The 18,919-nt window shown below is 42.1% G+C and overlaps 1 protein-coding gene across 2 annotated transcripts in view; it reads left to right on the top strand.

Annotated features, from left to right (window-relative positions):
• Window positions 1-18,919, top strand: part of LOC139765931 (uncharacterized) — a 91,885-nt gene that overhangs the window by 55,785 nt on the left and 17,181 nt on the right. For both annotated transcript variants that reach the window (XM_071693919.1, XM_071693909.1), the window contains one exon: window positions 16,611-16,764. In XM_071693919.1, coding sequence (XP_071550020.1) covers window positions 16,611-16,764 — 154 coding nt within the window. The remainder of the gene's footprint in view (window positions 1-16,610; window positions 16,765-18,919) is intronic.

Raw genomic sequence — 18,919 nt, 5'->3', positions numbered from 1 at the left:
ATATGAGAAATACTTAGAAAAACAGATGGATTTGTATGTAGTATTTATGCATCTGGAGAGCGCATATGATAAAGGGCGATAGAGATTCCTTTTTGGAAGGTTTTTTGAGTATATGGTGTGGGAGGCAAGTTGTTAGAAGCAGTGAAAAGTTTTTATCGAGGATGTAAGGCATGTATGTGAGTAGGAAGAGAGGAAAGTGATTGGTTCCCAGTGAATGTCGGTTTGTGGCAGGGTGTGTGATGTCTCCATGGTTGTTTAATTTGTTTATGGATGGGGTTGTTAGGGAGGTGAATGCAAGAGTTTTGGAGAGAGGGGCAAGTAGCAGTCTGTTGTGGATGAGATGGCTTGGGAAGTGAGTCAGTTGTTGTTCGCTGATGATACAGCGCTGGTGGCTGATTCATGTGAGAAACTGCAGAAGCTGGTGACTGAGTTTGGTAAAGTGTGTGAAAGAAGAAAGTTAAGAGTAAATGTGAATAAGAGCAAGGTTATTAGGTTCAGTAGGGCTGAGGACAAGTAAATTAGGAGTAAGTTTGAATGGAGAAAAACTGGAGGAAAGTGGAGTGTTTTAGATATCTGGGAGTGCCTTAGCAGCTGATGGAACCATGGAAGCGGAAGTGAATCATAGGGTGGGGGAGGGGGCGGAAATCCTGGGAGCCTTGAAGAATGTGTGGAAGTCGAGAACATTATCTCGGAAAGCAAAAATGGGTATGTTTGAAGGAATAGTGGTTCCAACAATGTTGTATGGTTGCGAGGTGTGGGCTATGGATAGAGTTGTGCGCAGGAGGATGGATGTGCTGGAAATGAGATGTTTGAAGATAATGTGTGGTGTGAGGTGGTTTGATCGAGTAAGTAATGTAAGGGTAAGAGAGATGTGTGGAAATAAGAAGAGCGTGATTGAGAGAGCAGAAGAGGGTGTTTTGAAATGGTTTGGGCACATGGAGAGAATGAGTGAGGAAAGATTGACCAAGAGGATATATGTGTCGGAGGTGGAGGGAAGAAGGAGAAGCTTGGAGACCAGGTTGGAGGTGGATGAATGGAGTAAAAAAGATTTTGAGCAATCGGGGCCTGAGTATACAGGAGGGTGAGAGGCATGCAAGGAATAGAGTAAATGGAATGATGTGCTATAATGGGGTCGACATGCTGTCAGTGGATTGAACTATAGGCATGTCAAGCATCTAGGGTAAACCATGGAAAGGTCTGTGGTGCCTTGATGTGGAAAGGGAGTTGTGGTTTTTGGTGCATTATACATGAGAGCTAGAGACTGAATGTGAGCAAATGTGGCCTTTTTGTCTGTTCCTGTTGCTAGCCCCTCGCTGGAGGGGGGGGGGCTATTTCATGTTTGTCCAGGGTAAGTGTGGAATTGATGAAGCCAGAAGTATAATATGTAATGTGATATATGTATATATCTGTGTATGACTATTTGAATGTATATGTATGTATATGTGCATGTGTGGATGTTTCTGTTTATAACATGTTTATGTGGGTGGGTTTTGCCATATCCTCACATATATTCCTGTGCACCTTGCTTAATATGGGAACAGCCGGTTGAATTATGATAAATAACTTTTTAAAGGGAAGCTGTTGAGTATGATAAGATAACTTTCTAAAAGGCGAAACAGAAGGAGTCATGCAGGGAGTGCTCATCCTCCTCGAAGGCTCAGATTGGGTGTCTAAATGTGTGTAGATCTAACCAAGATGAGAAAAAAGGAGATATAGTTAGTATGTTTGAGGAAAGTAATCTGGATGTTTTGGCTCTGAGTGAAACGAAGCTCAAGGTAAAGGGGAAGAGTGGTTTGGGAATGTCTTGGGAATCAAGTCAGGTGTTAGTGAGAGGACAAGAGCAAGGGAAGCAGTAGCACTACTCCTGAAACAGGAGTGGTGGAGTATGTTGATAGAGTGTAAGAAAGTAAATTCTAGATTGATATGGGTAAAACTGAAAGTGGGAGGAGGGAAATGGGTGATTATTGGTGCATATGCACCTGGGCATGAGAAGAAAGATCATGAGAGGCAAGTGTTTTTGGGAGCAGCTGAGTGAGTGTGTTAGTAGTTTTGATGCACGAGACTGGGTTATAGTGATGGGCGATTTGAATGGAAAGGTGAGTAATGTGGCAGTTCAGGTAATAATTAGTGTACATGGGAAATTCAGGTTAAAAATGAAAAGATGATGAGCTTGTCGATTTTAGATGTGCTGAAAAAAGGACTGGTGATTGGGAATACCTGGTTAAAAAGAGATATATATATTTATATATATATATAAGTATACGTATGTAAATAGGAGAGATGGCCAGAGAGCACTATTGGATTACATGTTAATTGATAGGTGCGCGAAAGAGAGACTTTTGGATGTTAATGTGCTGAGAGGTGCAATTGGAGATGGATGTCTGATCATTATCTTGTGGAGGCGAAGGTGAAGTTTTGTAGAGGTTTTCAGAAAAGAAGAGACAATGTGAAGGTGAAGAGAGTGGTGAGAGTAAGTGAGCTTGGGAAGAAGGGCTTAGGTGTGAGGAAGTTCTAGGAGAGACTGATTACAGAATGGAAAAAGATGAGAACAAAGGACTTAAGGGGAGTCGGGGAGGAATGGGATGTATTTAGGGAATCAGTGATGGCTTGCGCAAAAGATGCTTGTGGCATGATGAGGCATGGGAGTGCGGAGATAGAACAGGGAATGAGTGATGGGTATGAAGATAGTAAGATTATTGTGAACGAGAGAGAGGGGCTTTGGACGATTTATGAGGGACACTATAGCCCTGCATGGGAGGTGTATGAAAAAAAAAAAAAAGACATGAGTTCAAGAGAAAGGTGCAAGAGGTGAACAAGAGGCAAATTGAGGAGTTGGAGTGAGAGAGTATCATTAAATTTTAGGGAGAATGAAAAGAAGTTTTGGAAGGAGGTAAATAAAGTGCGTAAGACAAGGAAACAAATGGGAACTTCAGTGAAGGGGGCTAATGGGGAGATGATAACAAGTATTAGGAGATGTGAGGAGATGGAGTGAATAGTTTGAAGGTTTGTTGAATGTGTTTGATGAAGATGACAGATAAAAGGGTGTTATATGTCAAGTTGGTTGTGCAAAGTCAGAGGGTTAGGGAGAATGATTTGGTAAACAGAGAATAGGTAGTAAAAGCTTTGTGGAAGATGAAAGCTGGCAAGGCAGCGGGTTTTTGGATGGTATTTCAGTGGAATTTATAAAAAAAAAAAAGGGGGGGGGTGATTGTGTTGTTGACTTGTTCGTAAGGTTTATTTATATATTATGAACCTGCAGTGAGAAGAAAAAAGAGGGCAAATGAGAGTTGGGGTGAGAGAGTATCATTAAATTTTAGGGAGAATGAAAAGAAGTTTTGGAAGGAGGTAAATAAAGTGCGTAAGACAAGGAAACAAATGGGAACTTCAGTGAAGGGGGCTAATGGGGAGATGATAACAAGTAGTGGTGATGTGAGAAGGAAATGGAGTGAGTATTTTGAAGGTTTGTTGAATGTGTTTGATGATAGAGTGGCAGATATAGGGTGTTTTGGTCGAGGTGGTGTGCAAAGTCAGAGGGTTAGGGAGAATGATTTGGTAAACAGAGAATAGGTAGTAAAAGCTTTGTGGAAGATGAAAGCTGGCAAGGCAGCGGGTTTTTGGATGGTATTTCAGTGGAATTTATAAAAAAAAAAAAGGGGGGGGGTGATTGTGTTGTTGACTTGTTCGTAAGGTTATTTATATATGTATGACTCATGATGAGGTGCCTGAGGATTGGATAAAAGTGAGTACTCAAATTACAGAGGTATAAGTTTGTTTGAGTATTCCTGGGAAATTATATGGGAGGGTATTGATTGAGAGGGTGAAGGCATGTACAGAGCATCAGATTGGGGAAGAGCAGTGTGGTTTCAGAAGTGGTAGATGATGTGTGATCAGGTGTTTACTTTGAAGAATGTATATGAGAAATACTTAGAAAAACAGATGGATTTGTATGTAGTATTTATGCATCTGGAGAGCGCATATGATAGGGTGGATAGAGGATACTTTTTGGAAGGTTTTTTGAGTATATGGTGTGGGAGGCAAGTTGTTAGAAGCAGTGAAAAGTTTTTATCGAGGATGTAAGGCATGTATGTGAGTAGGAAGAGAGGAAAGTGATTGGTTCTCAGTGAATGTAGGTTTGTGGCAGGGTGTGTGATGTCTCCATGGTTGTTTAATTTTTTTATGGATGGGGTTGTTAGGGAGGTGAATGCAAGAGTTTTGGAAAGAGGGCAAGGATGAAGTCTGTTGGGGATGAGAGAGCTTGGGAAGTGAGTCAGTTGTTGTTCGCTGATGATACAGCGCTGGTGGCTGATTCATGTGAGAAACTGCAGAAGCTGGTGACTGAGTTTGGAAAAGTGTGTGGAAGAAGAAAGTTAAGAGTAAATGTGAATAAGAGCAAGGTTATTAGGTACAGTAGGGTTGAGGGTCAAGTCAATTGGGAGGTAAGTTTGAATGGAGAAAAACTGGAGGAAGTGAAGTGTTTTAGATATCTGGGAGTGGATCTGGCAGCGGATGGAACCATGGAAGCGGAAGTGGATCATAGGGTGGGGGAGGGGGCGAAAATCCTGGGGCCTTGAAGAATGTGTGGAAGTCGAGAACATTATCTCGGAAAGCAAAAATGGGTATGTTTGAAGGAATAGTGGTTCCAACAATGTTGTATGGTTGCGAGGTGTGGGCTATGGATAGAGTTGTGCGCAGGAGGATGGATGTGCTGGAAATGAGATGTTTGAAGATAATGTGTGGTGTGAGGTGGTTTGATCGAGTAAGTAATGTAAGGGTAAGAGAGATGTGTGGAAATAAGAAGAGCGTGATTGAGAGAGCAGAAGAGGGTGTTTTGAAATGGTTTGGGCACATGGAGAGAATGAGTGAGGAAAGATTAACCAAGAGGATATACGTGTCGGAGTGGAGGGAACGAGGAGAAGTGGGAGACCAAATTGGAGTGGAAAGATGGAGTGAAAAAGATTTTTGTGTGATCGGGGCCTGAACATGCAGGAGGGTGAAAGGAGGGCAAGGAATAAAGTGAATTGGATTGATGTGGTATACTGGGGTTGACGTGCTGTCTGTGGATTGAATCAGGGCATGTGAAGCGTCTGGGGTAAACCATGGAAAGCTGTGTAGGTATGTATATTTGCGTGTGTGGACGTGTATGTATATACATGTGTATGGGGGTGGGTTGGGCCATTTCTTTCGTCTGTTTCCTTGCGCTACCTCACAAACGCGGGAGACAGCGACAAAAGTATAATAATAAAAATAATGACTCATGATGAGGTGCCTGAGGATTGGATAAAAGTGAGTACTCAAATTACAGAGGTATAAGTTTGTTTGAGTATTCCTGGGAAATTATATGGGAGGGTATTGATTTCCAAAACTCTTGCTTTCACCTCCCTAACAACCCCACCCCAAAAAACAAATTAAACCCCCAAAGGAGACATCACACACCCCTGCCGCAAACCAAATTTTCACTGAAAACCAATCCCCTTTCCCCCTTTTTCCAAAACCGTACACATCCCTTTAATCCTCATAAAAATTTTTCACTGCTTTAACAATTTGCCTCCCACCCCTTTATATTCTTAATCCCCTTCCCACAGACACTCTATAACCCCATTTTATGCCTTCTCCAGATCCATAAATTTTACAAAAAATCCATTTGCTTTTCAAATTATTTCCACATAAAACCCTCAAACCCAAACACCCTGACCCAACACATCCTCTACCACTTCTGAAACCACACTGCTCCCCCAATTCTGATCCCCTGTACATGCCTTAACCCTCTAAATCAATACCCTCCCATAAAATTTTCCCCGGGAATACTCAACAAACTTATACCTCTGTAATTTGGACTCACTTTTAAACCCTTTGCCTTTGTACAATGGCATATGAAAACCATTCCCCCAACCCTCGGGCCCCTTTACCTTTAAGCATACATACATTAAAAAATTTTTAAACCAACCAGTAACAATACGGGCCCCCCTTTTTTTTTTTTTAAAAAATTCCCACTGAAATACCATCCAAACCTCCCTGCCTTGCCGGTTTTTAAATTCTTCCCAAAGTTTTTTACTACCTCTTCCTTTTTACCAAACTTTTCCCCCAAAACCCCTCTAACTTTGCACCCCCCCCTCCCCAAAACACCCTAAAACTGCCACTCTATCATCAAAACATTCAAAAAAACCTTAAAAAAAAACTCATTCCATTTTCCTTCTCACATCCCCACTATTTTGTTATAAAACCCCCCCAATTCCCCCTTCACTAAATTTCCCCATTTGTTCCCTTTTTTTCCACTTTATTTACCTCCTTCTAAAACATTTTTTTAAAATTCCCCCTAAAACTTGTACTCTCTCCCCCCCAACTCTCATTTGCCCCTTTTTTCCCCCTTTCCCCTTTTCCCCTTTAACCTCCCTGCCTTTTCCCTTCTTTTTCCCTCTCCCACTCATTTCTTTTTTTTCCCTGAAAAAAAATTCCAAATCCCTCTCTTTTCTTTTCACTAAAATCTTATTTTTCATCCCCCCACTCCTACCCTTTCTAATTCCCACCCCCCAAAAGCTTCTCATCCCACAAGCATCTTTTGCGCAAGCCATCACTGTTTCCCCTTTAAATCCCTTCCCATTCCCCCCCCTTTTTCCCCTTATTCCTTTGTTTTTAACCTTTTTCCTTTCTGTACTCAGTTTCTCCTGGTATTTTCCTCACACAAGTCTTTTTTCCCCCAAGCTCATTTAAAATTCCCCACCCTTTTTCACCCCCAACTTTCTTTCTTTTTTCGAAAACCCCTAAAATTTTTTTACCTTCCCTAAAAGATAATGATCAAAAATTTCCCCCCATTTGCACCTCTCAGAACATTAACACCCAAAAAGTTCTTTTTCCCCGGGCCTTCAATTAAACTAACCCAATAACCCTTTTCGGGCCCAATCTCTCCTATTACTTGTATTTTTAAATGTTTTATTTTCCTTTTTAAACCAGGAACCCCCCAATCCCCAGGCCTTTTTTCACACAAAACCCCACAAGGCCCTCCCTTTTCCATTTACAAACACTGAAAAACCCCCTTATAAAAAAATTTTCCCTCAACTCCCAAATTTTAAATCACCTTTCCATTAAAAATAAACCCATCCAAAACCAAGGGGGGTTCTTGCTTAAAACCCTAACACACTCATTCGGGCTGCCCCCAAAAAACTTGCCTCTAAATGATCTTTCTTCTCATCCCAGAGGGCATATGTCCAAAATCACCCATCTTTTTTTCTCCAAAAAATTTCATTTTTAAACCTTTATAACCCAAAAATTTAAAATTTCCCTTACACTTTATCAATACTAACCACCCTGTTCAGGAGTAGGGGCTACTCCTTCCCCTTGCTCTTGTCCTCCACAAACCCCCTTGACTTTTTTCCAAGACATTCCCAAACCATTTTTTCCCCCTTTTCCCTTAGCTTCGTTTCACTCAGAGCCAAAACATCCGGGTTTTCCTTTTCCTAAAACATCTCCCTTCTCCCTTTTTTTTCTCATCTTGGTTACACCCCACACACATTAAACCCCCAATCTACCCCTGGGGGAGGAGGTGAGCACCCCCCCGCGGGCTCCTTTTTTGGTTTTCCCCTTTTTTAAAAATTTAAAAATACAAGGGGGGGGAGGGTTTCGGGGCCCCCCGCTCCCCCCCCCTTTTAAACCGCCTTCTACAAACCGGGGGAATTTTTGGGGGGAAGTTTTTTTTTCCTCCCCTATCCCCAGGGATTTTTTTTTTTTCTTTTTTTGCTTTGCCGCTGTCTCCCGCTTTTGTGAGGTAGCGCAAGGAAACAGACGAAAGAAATGGCCCAACCCACCCCCATAACACATGTATATACATACGTCCACACACGCAAATATACATACCTACACAGCTTTCCATGGTTTACCCCAGACACTTCACATGCCCTGATTCAATCCACTGACAGCACGTCAACCCCGGTATACCACATCGATCCAATTCACTCTATTCCTTGCCCTCCTCTCACCCTCCTGCATGTTCAGGCCCCGATCACACAAAATCTTTTTCACTCCATCTTTCCACCTCCAATTTGGTCTCCCTCTTCTCCTCGTTCCCTCCACCTCCGACACATATATCCTCTTGGTCAATCATTCCTCACTCATTCTCTCCATGTGCCCAAACCATTTCAAAACACCCTCTTCTGCTCTCTCAACCACGCTCTTTTTATTTCCACACATCTCTCTTACCCTTACGTTACTTACTCGATCAAACCACCTCACACCACACATTGTCCTCAAACATCTCATTTCCAGCACATCCATCCTCCTGCGCACAACTCTATCCATAGTCCACGCCTCGCAACCATACAACATTGTTGGAACCACTATTCCTTCAAATATACCCATTTTTGCTTTCCGAGATAATGTTCTCCGACTTCCACACATTCTTCAAGGCTCCCAGGATTTTCGCCCCCTCCCCCACCCTATGATCTACTTCCGCTTCCATGGTTCCATCCGCTGCCAGATCCACTCCCAGATATCTAAAACACTTTACTTCCTCCAGTTTTTCTCCATTCAAACTCACCTCCCAATTGAATTGACCCTCAACCCTACTGTACCTAATTACCTTGCTCTTATTCACATTTACTCTTAACTTTCTTCTTTCACACACTTTACTGAACTCAGTCACCAGCTTCTGCAGTTTCTCACAAGAATCAGCCACCAGCGCTGTATCATCAGCGAACAACAACTGACTCACTTCCCAAGCTCTCTCCATCCCCAACAGACTTCATACTTGCCCCTCTTTCCAAACTCTTGCATTCACCTCCCTAACAACCCCATCCATAAACAAATTAAACAACCATGGAGACATCACACACCCCTGCCGCAAACCTACATTCACTGAAAACCAATCACTTTCCTCTCTTCCTACACGTACACATGCCTTACATCCTCGATAAAAACTTTTCACTGCTTCTAACAACTTGCCTCCCACACCATATATTCTTAATACCTTCCACAGAGCATCTCTAACAACTCTATCATATGCCTTCTCCAGATCCATAAATGCTACATACAAATCCATTTGCTTTTCTAAGTATTTCTCACATACATTCTTCAAAGCAAACACCTGATCCACACATCCTCTACCACTTCTGAAACCACACTGCTCTTCCCCAATCTGATGCTCTGTACATGCCTTCACCCTCTCAATCAATACCCTCCCATATAATTTCCCAGGAATACTCAACAAACTTATACCTCTGTAATTTGAGCACTCACTCTATCCCCTTTGCCTTTGTACAATGGCACTATGCACGCATTCCGCCAATCCTCAGGCACCTCACCATGAGTCATACATACATTGAATAACCTTACCAACCAGTCAATAATACAGTCACCCCCTTTTTTAATAAATTCCACTGCAATACCATCCAAACCTGCTGCCTTGCCGGCTTTCATCTTCCGCAAAGCTTTTTACTACCTCTTCTCTGTTTACCAAATCGTTTTCCCCTAACCCTCTCACTTTGCACAACACCTCGACCAAAACACCCTATATCTGCCACTCTATCATCAAACACATTCAACAAACCTTCAAAATACTCACTCCATCTCCTTCTCACATCACCACTACTTGTTATCACCTCCCAATTGGCCCTCTTCACTGAAGTTCCCATTTGTTCCCTTGTCTTTCGCACTTTATTTACCTCCTTCAAAACATCTTTTTATTCTCCCTAAAATTTCTTGATACTCTCTCACCCCCAACTCTCATTTGCCCTCTTTTTCACCTCTTGCACCTTTCTCCTAACCATCCTGCCATACTGCCTCCTTCTTTTATACCTCTCCCACTCATTTGCATTATTTCCGTGCAAAAATCGTCCAAATGCCTCTCTCTTCTCTTTCACTAATAATCTTACTTCTTCATCCCACCACTCACTACCCTTTCTAATCTGCCCACCTCCTCGCTTCTCATGCCACAAGCATCTTTTGCGCAAGCCATCACTGCTTCCCTTAATACATCCCATTCCTCCCCACTCCCCTTATGTTCCTTGTTTTACCTTTTCCATTCTGTACTCAGTCTCTCCTGGTACTTCCTCACACAAGTCTCCTTCCAAGCTCACTTACTTTCACACTTCTTCACCCCAACATTCTTTCTTCTTTTCTGAAAACCTCTACAAATCTTCACCTTCGCCTCCACAAGATAATGATCAGACATTCCTCTAGTTGCACCTCTCAGCACATTAACATCCAAAAGTCTCTCTTTCATGTGCCTGTCAATTAACACATAATCCAATAACCCTCTCTGGCCATCTCTCCTACTTACTTATGGTATTTCTTATGTATATCTCTCTTTTTAATAAGGTACTCCCAGTCACCAGTGCTTTTTCAGCACGTACATCTACAAGCTCCTCCATTGCCATTTACAACACTGAACACCCCATATACACCAGTTATTCCCTCAACTGCCACATTACTCACCTTTGCATTCAAATCACTCATCCCTATAACATGTCTATGCGTCAAAACTTCTAACACATCTCACTCAGCTGCTCCCAAAACACTTGCCTCTCATGATCTTTCTTCTCATGCCAGGTGCATACTGCACCAATGAGTCACCATCTCTCTCCATCCACTTACAGTTTTACCTATCTCACTCTAGGTCTACTTTCCTACACTCTATCACATACTCCCACCACTCCTGTCTCAGGAGTAGTGCTACTCCTTCCCTTGCTCTTGTCCTCTCACTAACCCCTGACTTTACTCCCAAGACATTCCCAAACCACTCTTCCCCTTTACCCTTGAGCTTCGATTCACTCAGAGCCAAAACATCCAGGTTCCTTTCCTCAAACATGCTACTATCTCTCCTTTTTTCTCATCTTGGTTACATCCACACACATTTAGACACCCCAATCTGAGCCTCTGAGGAGGTGAGCACTCCCCGCGTGGCTCCTTCTTCGGTTTTCCCCTTTTTAAAAAGTTAGAATACAAGGAGGGGAGGGTTTCTGGCCCCCCCGCCTCCACAAGAAAAGTTTAAACATTCCTCTAGTTGCCCTTCACACATTAACATCCAAAAGCCTCTTTCATGTGCCGTAAATTTAAACACATAATCCAATAACCCTCTCTGGCCATCTCTCCTACTTACTTATGTATTCCTTATGTTTTATCTCTCTTTTTAAACAGGTACTCCCAGTCACCATGCTTTTTCAGCACGTAATCTACAACTCCTCCATTGCCATTTACAACACTGAACACCCCATAAAACAGCCTTGCCGGCTTTCATCTTCCACAAAGCTTATACTACCTCTTCTCTGTTTACCAAAGCCATTCTCCCTAAACCTCTGACTTTGCACACCACCTCAACCAAAACACCCTATATCTGCCACTCTATCATCAAACACATTCAACAAACCTTCAAAATACTCATTCCATCTCCTTCTCACATCACCACTCCTTGTTATCACCTCCCAATTGGCCCTCTTCACTCAAGTTCCCATTTGTTCCCTTGTCTTTCGCACTTTATTTACCTCCTTCTAAAACTTCATTTTATTCTCCCTAAAATTTCTTGATACTCTCTCACCCCCAACTCTCATTTGCCCTCTTTTTCACCTCTTGCACCTTTCTCCTAACCTCCTGCCTCCTTCTTTTATACCTCTCCCACTCATTTGCATTATTTCCGTGCAAAAATCGTCCAAATGCCTCTCTCTTCTTTTTCACTAACAATCTTACCTCTTCTTCCCACCACTCACAACCCTTTCTAATCTGCCCACCTCCCACGCTTCTCATGCCACAAGCATCTTTTGCGCAAGCCATCACTGCTTCCCTTAATACATCCCATTCCTCCCCCACTCCCCTTATGTCCTTTGTTCTTACCTTTTTCCATTCTGTACTCAGTCTCTCCTGGTACTTCCTCACACAAGTCTCCTTCCCAAGCTCACTTACTTTCACCACTCTCTTCACCCCAACATTCTTTCTTCTTTTCTGAAAACCTCTACAAATCTTCACCTTCGCCTCCACAAGATAATGATCAGACATTCCTCTAGTTGCACCTCTCAGCACATTAACATCCAAAAGTCTCTCTTTCATGTGCCTGTCAATTAACACATAATCCAATAACCCTCTCTGGCCATCTCTCCTACTTACTTATGTATTCTTATGTATATCTCTCTTTTTAAACCAGGTACTCCCAGTCACCAGTGCTTTTTCAGCACGTAAATCTACAAGCTCCTCCATTGCCATTTACAACACTGAACACCCCATATACACCAGTTATTCCCTCAACTGCCACATTACTCACCTTTGCATTCAAATCACTCATCACTATAACCATGTCTCATGCGTTAAAACTTCTAACACACTCACTCAGCTGCTCCCAAAACACTTGCCTCTCATGATCTTTCTTCTCATGCCCAGGTGCATATGCACCAATGATCACCCATCTCTCTCCATCCACTTTCAGTTTTACCTATATCAATATAGAGTCTACTTTCCTACACTCTATCACATACTCCCACCACTCCTGTCTCAGGAGTAGTGCTACTCCTTCCCTTGCTCTTGTCCTCTCACTAATCCCTGACTTTACTCCTAGGACATTCCCAAACCACTCTTCCCCTTTACCCTTGAGCTTCGATTCACTCAGAGCCAAAACATCCAGGTTCCTTTCCTCAAACATGCTACTATCTCTCCTTTTTTCTCATCTTGGTTACATCCACACACATTTAGACACCCCAATCTGAGCCTTTGAGGAGGATGAGCACTCCCCGCGTGGCTCCTTCTTCGGTTTCCCCTTTTAGAAAGTTAGAATACAAGGAGGGGAGGGTTTCTGGCCCCCCCGCTCCCCTCCCCTTTACTCGCCTTCTACGACACGTGAGGAATGTGTGGGGAAGTATTCTTTCTCCCCTATCCCCAGGGATTTTTTTTTTTTCTTTTTTTGCTTTGCCGCTGTCTCCCGCGTTTGTGAGGTAGCGCAAGGAAACAGACGAAAGAAATGGCCCAACCCACCCCCATACACATGTATATACATACGTCCACACACGCAAATATACATACCTACACAGCTTTCCATGGTTTACCCCAGACACTTCACATGCCCTGATTCAATCCACTGACAGCACGTCAACCCCGGTATACCACATCGATCCAATTCACTCTATTCCTTGCCCTCCTCTCACCCTCCTGCATGTTCAGGCCCCGATCACACAAAATCTTTTTCACTCCATCTTTCCACCTCCAATTTGGTCTCCCACTTCTCCTCGTTCCCTCCACCTCCGACACATATATCCTCTTGGTCAATCTTTCCTCACTCATTCTCTCCATGTGCCCAAACCATTTCAAAACACCCTCTTCTGCTCTCTCAACCACGCTCTTTTTATTTCCACACATCTCTCTTACCCTTACGTTACTTACTCGATCAAACCACCTCACACCACACATTGTCCTCAAACATCTCATTTCCAGCACATCCATCCTCCTGCGCACAACTCTATCCATAGCCCACTCCTCACAACCATACAACATTGTTGGAACCACTATTCCTTCAAATATACCCATTTTTGCTTTCCGAGATAATGTTCTCGACTTCCACACATTCTTCAAGGCTCCCAGGATTTTCGCCCCCTCCCCCACCCTATGATCTACTTCCGCTTCCATGGTTCCATCCGCTGCCAGATCCACTCCCAGATATCTAAAACACTTTACTTCCTCCAGTTTTTCTCCATTCAAACTTACCTCCCAATTGACTTGACTCTCAACCCTACTGTACCTAATTACCTTGCTCTTATTCACATTTACTCTTAACTTTCTTCTTTCACACACTTTACTGAACTCAGTCACCAGCTTCTGCAGTTTCTCACATGAATCAGCCACCAGCGCTGTATCATCAGCGAACAACAACTGACTCACTTCCCAAGCTCTCTCATCCCCAACAGACTTCATACTTGCCCCTCTTTCCAAAACTCTTGCATTCACCTCCCTAACAACCCCATCCATAAACAAATTAAACAACCATGGAGACATCACACACCCCTGCCGCAAACCTACATTCACTGAGAACCAATCACTTTCCTCTCTTCCTACACGTACACATGCCTTACATCCTCGATAAAAACTTTTCACTGCTTCTAACAACTTGCCTCCCACACCATATATTCTTAATACCTACCACAGAGCATCTCTATCAACTCTATCATATGCCTTCTCCAGATCCATAAATGCTACATACAAATCCATTTGCTTTTCTAAGTATTTCTCACATACATTCTTCAAAGCAAACACCTGATCCACACATCCTCTACCACTTCTGAAACCACACTGCTCTTCCCCAATCTGATGCTCTGTACATGCCTTCACCCTCTCAATCAATACCCTCTCATATAATTTCCCAGGAATACTCAACAAACTTATACCTCTGTAATTTGAGCACTCACTCTTATCCCCTTTGCCTTTGTACAATGGCACTATGCACGCATTCCGCCAATCCTCAGGCACCTCACCATGAGTCATACATACATTGAATAACCTTACCAACCAGTCAATAATACAGTCACCCCCTTTTTTAATAAATTCCACTGCAATACCATCCAAACCTGCTTTCCTTGCCGGCTTTCATCTTGCGCAAAGCTTTTACTACCTCTTCTCTGTTTACCAAATCGTTTTCCCTAACCCTCTCACTTTGCACAACACCTCGACCAAAACACCCTATATCTCCCACTCTATCATCAAACACATTCAACAAACCTTCAAAATACTCACTCCATCTCCTTCTCACATCACCACTACTTGTTATCACCTCCCAATTTGCGCCCTTCACTGAAGTTCCCATTTGCTCCCTTGTCTTACGCACTTTATTTACCTCCTTCCAGAACATCTTTTTATTCTCCCTAAAATTTAATGATACTCTCTCACCCCAACTCTCATTTGCCCTCTTTTTCACCTCTTGCACCTTTCTCTTGACCTCCTGTCTCTTTCTTTTATACATCTCCCACTCAATTGCATTTTTTCCCTGCAAAAATCGTCCAAATGCCTCTCTCTTCTCTTTCACTAATAATCTTACTTCTTCATCCCACCACTCACTACCCTTTCTAATCAACCCACCTCCCACTCTTCTCATGCCACAAGCATCTTTTGCGCAATCCATCACTGATTCCCTAAATACATCCCATTCCTCCCCCACTCCCCTTACTTCCATTGTTCTCACCTTTTTCCATTCTGTACTCAGTCTCTCCTGGTACTTCCTCACACAAGTCTCCTTCCCAAGCTCACTTACTCTCGCCACCCTCTTCACCCCAACATTCACCCTTCTTTTCTGAAAACCCATACAAATCTTCACCTTAGCCTCCACAAGATAATGATCAGACATCCCTCCAGTTGCACCTCTCAGCACATTAACATCCAAAAGTCTCTCTTTCACGCGCCTGTCAATTAACACGTAATACAATAACGCTCCCTGGCCATCTCTCCTACTTACATACGTATACTTATGTATATCTCACTTTTTAAACCAGGTATTCCGAATCACCAGTCCTTTTTCAGCACATAAATCTACTAGCTCTTCACCATTTCCATTTACAACACTGAACACCCCGTGTATACCAATTATTCCCTCAACTGCCACATTACTCACCTTTGCATTCAAATCACCCATCACTATAACCCGGTCTCGTGCATCAAAACCACTAACACACTCATTCAGCTGCTCCCAAAACACTTGCCTCTCATGATCTTTCTTCTCATGCCCAGGTGCATATGCACCAATAATCACCCATCTCTCTCCATCAACTTTCAGTTTTACCCATATTAATCTAGAATTTACTTTCTTACATTCTATCACATACTCCCACAACTCCTGTTTCAGGAGTACTGCTACTCCTTCCCTTGCTCTTGTCCTCTCACTAACCCCTGACTTTACTCCCAAGACATTCCCAAACCACTCTTCCCCTTTACCCTTGAGCTTCATTTCACTCAGAGCCAAAACATCCAGGTTCCTTTCCTCAAACATACTACGTATCTCTCCTCTTGGTTACATCCACCCACATTTAGACACCCCAGTCTGAGCCTTCGAGGAGGATGAGCACTCCCCGCGTGACTCCTTCTTCTGTTTCCCATTTTAGAAAGTTAAAAAAATATATATATATCCCCAGGGATATATATATATATTTATTTATATATTTATCATACTTTGTCGCTGTCTCCTGTGTTAGCAAGGTAGCGCAAGGAAACAGACGAAAGAATGGCCCAGCCCACCCACATACATATGTATATACATACACGTCCACACACACACATATACATACCTATACATCTCAACGTATACATATATACACACACAGACATATACATATATGCACATGTACATAATTCATAATGTCTGCCCTTATTCATTCCCATCAACACCCCACCCCACTTGAAATGACAACCCCCTTTCCCCACATGTGCACGAGGTAGTGCTAGGAAAAGACAACAAAGGCCACATTCGTTCACACTCCATACCAATTTAGATTAGCCTTTCCCTGTAAATGGTATTGATTGTCTAGTTGAGCAATGAAGAGTGTGACCACAGTTTGTTGTTGGTGCAAAAATCATAAGTTACATGTCTTGGTTGCATCTTTAATTTTCTGTTTTACAATGAATTCATGCTTTGAAATCTATATGTACTATATTTTCTTTTGCAGGTAACGATAGGGCTTTACATTTTGCTATTCCTCTTTGAGAGTCTACCGACATCAGTCATCCTTTGTGGGCTCATATCACAGTTGGTGCACCTCTCCATCCTCCGCACATTTCCCTTTTTCTTCTTAACCTCCCTGCCATTTATTCTTGGTGTTGGTAAGTATGTTTCTGCAGCAAGTTTAACTGCAGTTTTATGTTGTACATTTGAATTTAGCTGTGATTATGTCCTACAGAAATATATTTTCATGATTTGAGTTTATGCTTAAATATCACTGTACTTTATTGCCAGTGGTAGATGTCTCCAAAACTGGGCACTTACATTACCATTTCAGTTAGATAGTAAATGTACATGGTATAATTGTGAATTTTGGTATTTTGGCTCCTTTTTACCGTACTATTAAGACAATGGGTGCAAGTGCTTTTAAAGATTCCTGGGCCATAGCTGGGTACATACCCTTGTCTTTAGACTTCCCATCCCCCTTTTTCCCTCAATTTGAAATAAAGTAATACAGGCACATCACCGATTTTCCGGCACTCTTGGTTCCAAAGCCTTGCCAAATTAACCACTTTGCCAGACCTACCATGGTCATGTAATAATGATTCATCAACACACCTCTAACCCACTAATTATACATCTCCCATGTGTGTAAAATATACCATGGACTGCTAGAAATTTGAATTAAACATATTGAATGTAAATTAGATAATTGAACTACATTATACACCTGCTGAGGACTGAGGTGTTCATCAGCTATGTTTCACAAATTCGTCCACATACTTGGCAGCTCCTTGGTTTGCAGACCACTTTTCTCCACACACTTTATTCATGGAAATTCCATGACACTTCTTGAATCTTTGAATCCATCCTTCATTATAGTCACGCTCATATTGTACTTTAAGTTCTTTATGGAACAACTTAGCTTGGTCCATTGTCATGCTACCTGACAAGTCCACTCCACCACCCCGATGCTGACGAAACCATTACATCATCACTCGATCATGCTCAGTACTCTTACCATCTTTCATAGTTTTTCTAATCATCATTTGCTTCTTGGAGTCGCTGTCTGCATAGAATTTCAATATTTTCCCCCTTTGCTTCTTTATATCATAAACAGTTGATGAACCAATACTGTAGATGTCACACAGCTTACATACTGAAACACCACTGTCCATTTTTTTTTCAACAGTTCTACTTTATCTTGGATCAATATGGACTGGTGTTTACGTTTGACACCTTGACTGACACTATCATATGTCTTAGAAGCCATAGCTAGGGTTAGATTTAAGCAAAATAAGCTAAGAAACTCACAGAATTGCAGTATCACCACCAACAAGTGCAGTGTAAATGATATAAATAAGTTCGCCCTATACGCAACGCCATCTGTGGCTGCCCAGTAAACTAGTCTGGTGGCCGTGGTAATTTCAAGTTCCCTCACAAAATTTTGTCCGGACTAAAGGAGGTTGGAACCATCAGTTGCCGGAAAATCGGTGGTGTATCTGTATTGAAAAATGAATGCAATGAATAGGTAGCAAATGTGTTTATCACTCTTTAGATATCTGTTGTGTGTTTCAAGGGAAGTAAGACTTTAGTGTGTAAGGGTATTTATATACCAATGAAGCTATTGCACTCAGTAATAAGAGTATGGTGAAGTAAGACACCAAGACTTAGACAATTTGTAAATGGCTCATTCAGTACTATGGCTTTTTGTGCTTTATTATTTTGCATTCATCCTCCTTGTTTGTATGCTGTTTGCTGGTTCAAGACCTTATGAATTTTATTGCCTCATGGTCAAAAACTAAAGATTAAGTCTTAGAATCTGATAAACATTTTGGTAGCAAAGCAGCAAATTTACTTAAGGGAAATGGTCACTTCTGCCTTTTGTTAGCCTACATGATTGGAGTTGAGGACCCCAGTTTTGTAAAATCACTTCCCATAATGCCTCTGTATACTTGTTTCACTCCATGCAAATGAGAGAGGAGACACTGATTACAGATAGATAGACAGACAAAGAGAGATGAGTGTTTTGGGGAGAGACAATTGAGTGTCAGTAGTTTTGATGTGAGAGATCAGTATCAGTGATAGGATTTTATTTGAATGCAAAAATGGGTAATGCGGCAGATGAGGATATTTCTATGGGGCATGGGGTATTCAGTAATGTGATTCAAAATGTTAAACAGCTTTTAGAAATGTGTACTCAAAAAGCACCAGTGATCAGGAATACTTGGTTTAACAAGAGAGTCAGACATAAGTATACATGGAGTAAGAAAGATGTTTAGTGGGCATTATTTGATTATGTGATAATTGATAGGC

This window comes from Panulirus ornatus, chromosome 4, assembly GCF_036320965.1.
Source record: "Panulirus ornatus isolate Po-2019 chromosome 4, ASM3632096v1, whole genome shotgun sequence".
Lineage (NCBI taxonomy): Eukaryota > Metazoa > Arthropoda > Malacostraca > Decapoda > Palinuridae > Panulirus > Panulirus ornatus.
Note: the sequence above shows the minus strand (reverse complement) of the source record. Positions and strands in the feature narration are given on the sequence as shown.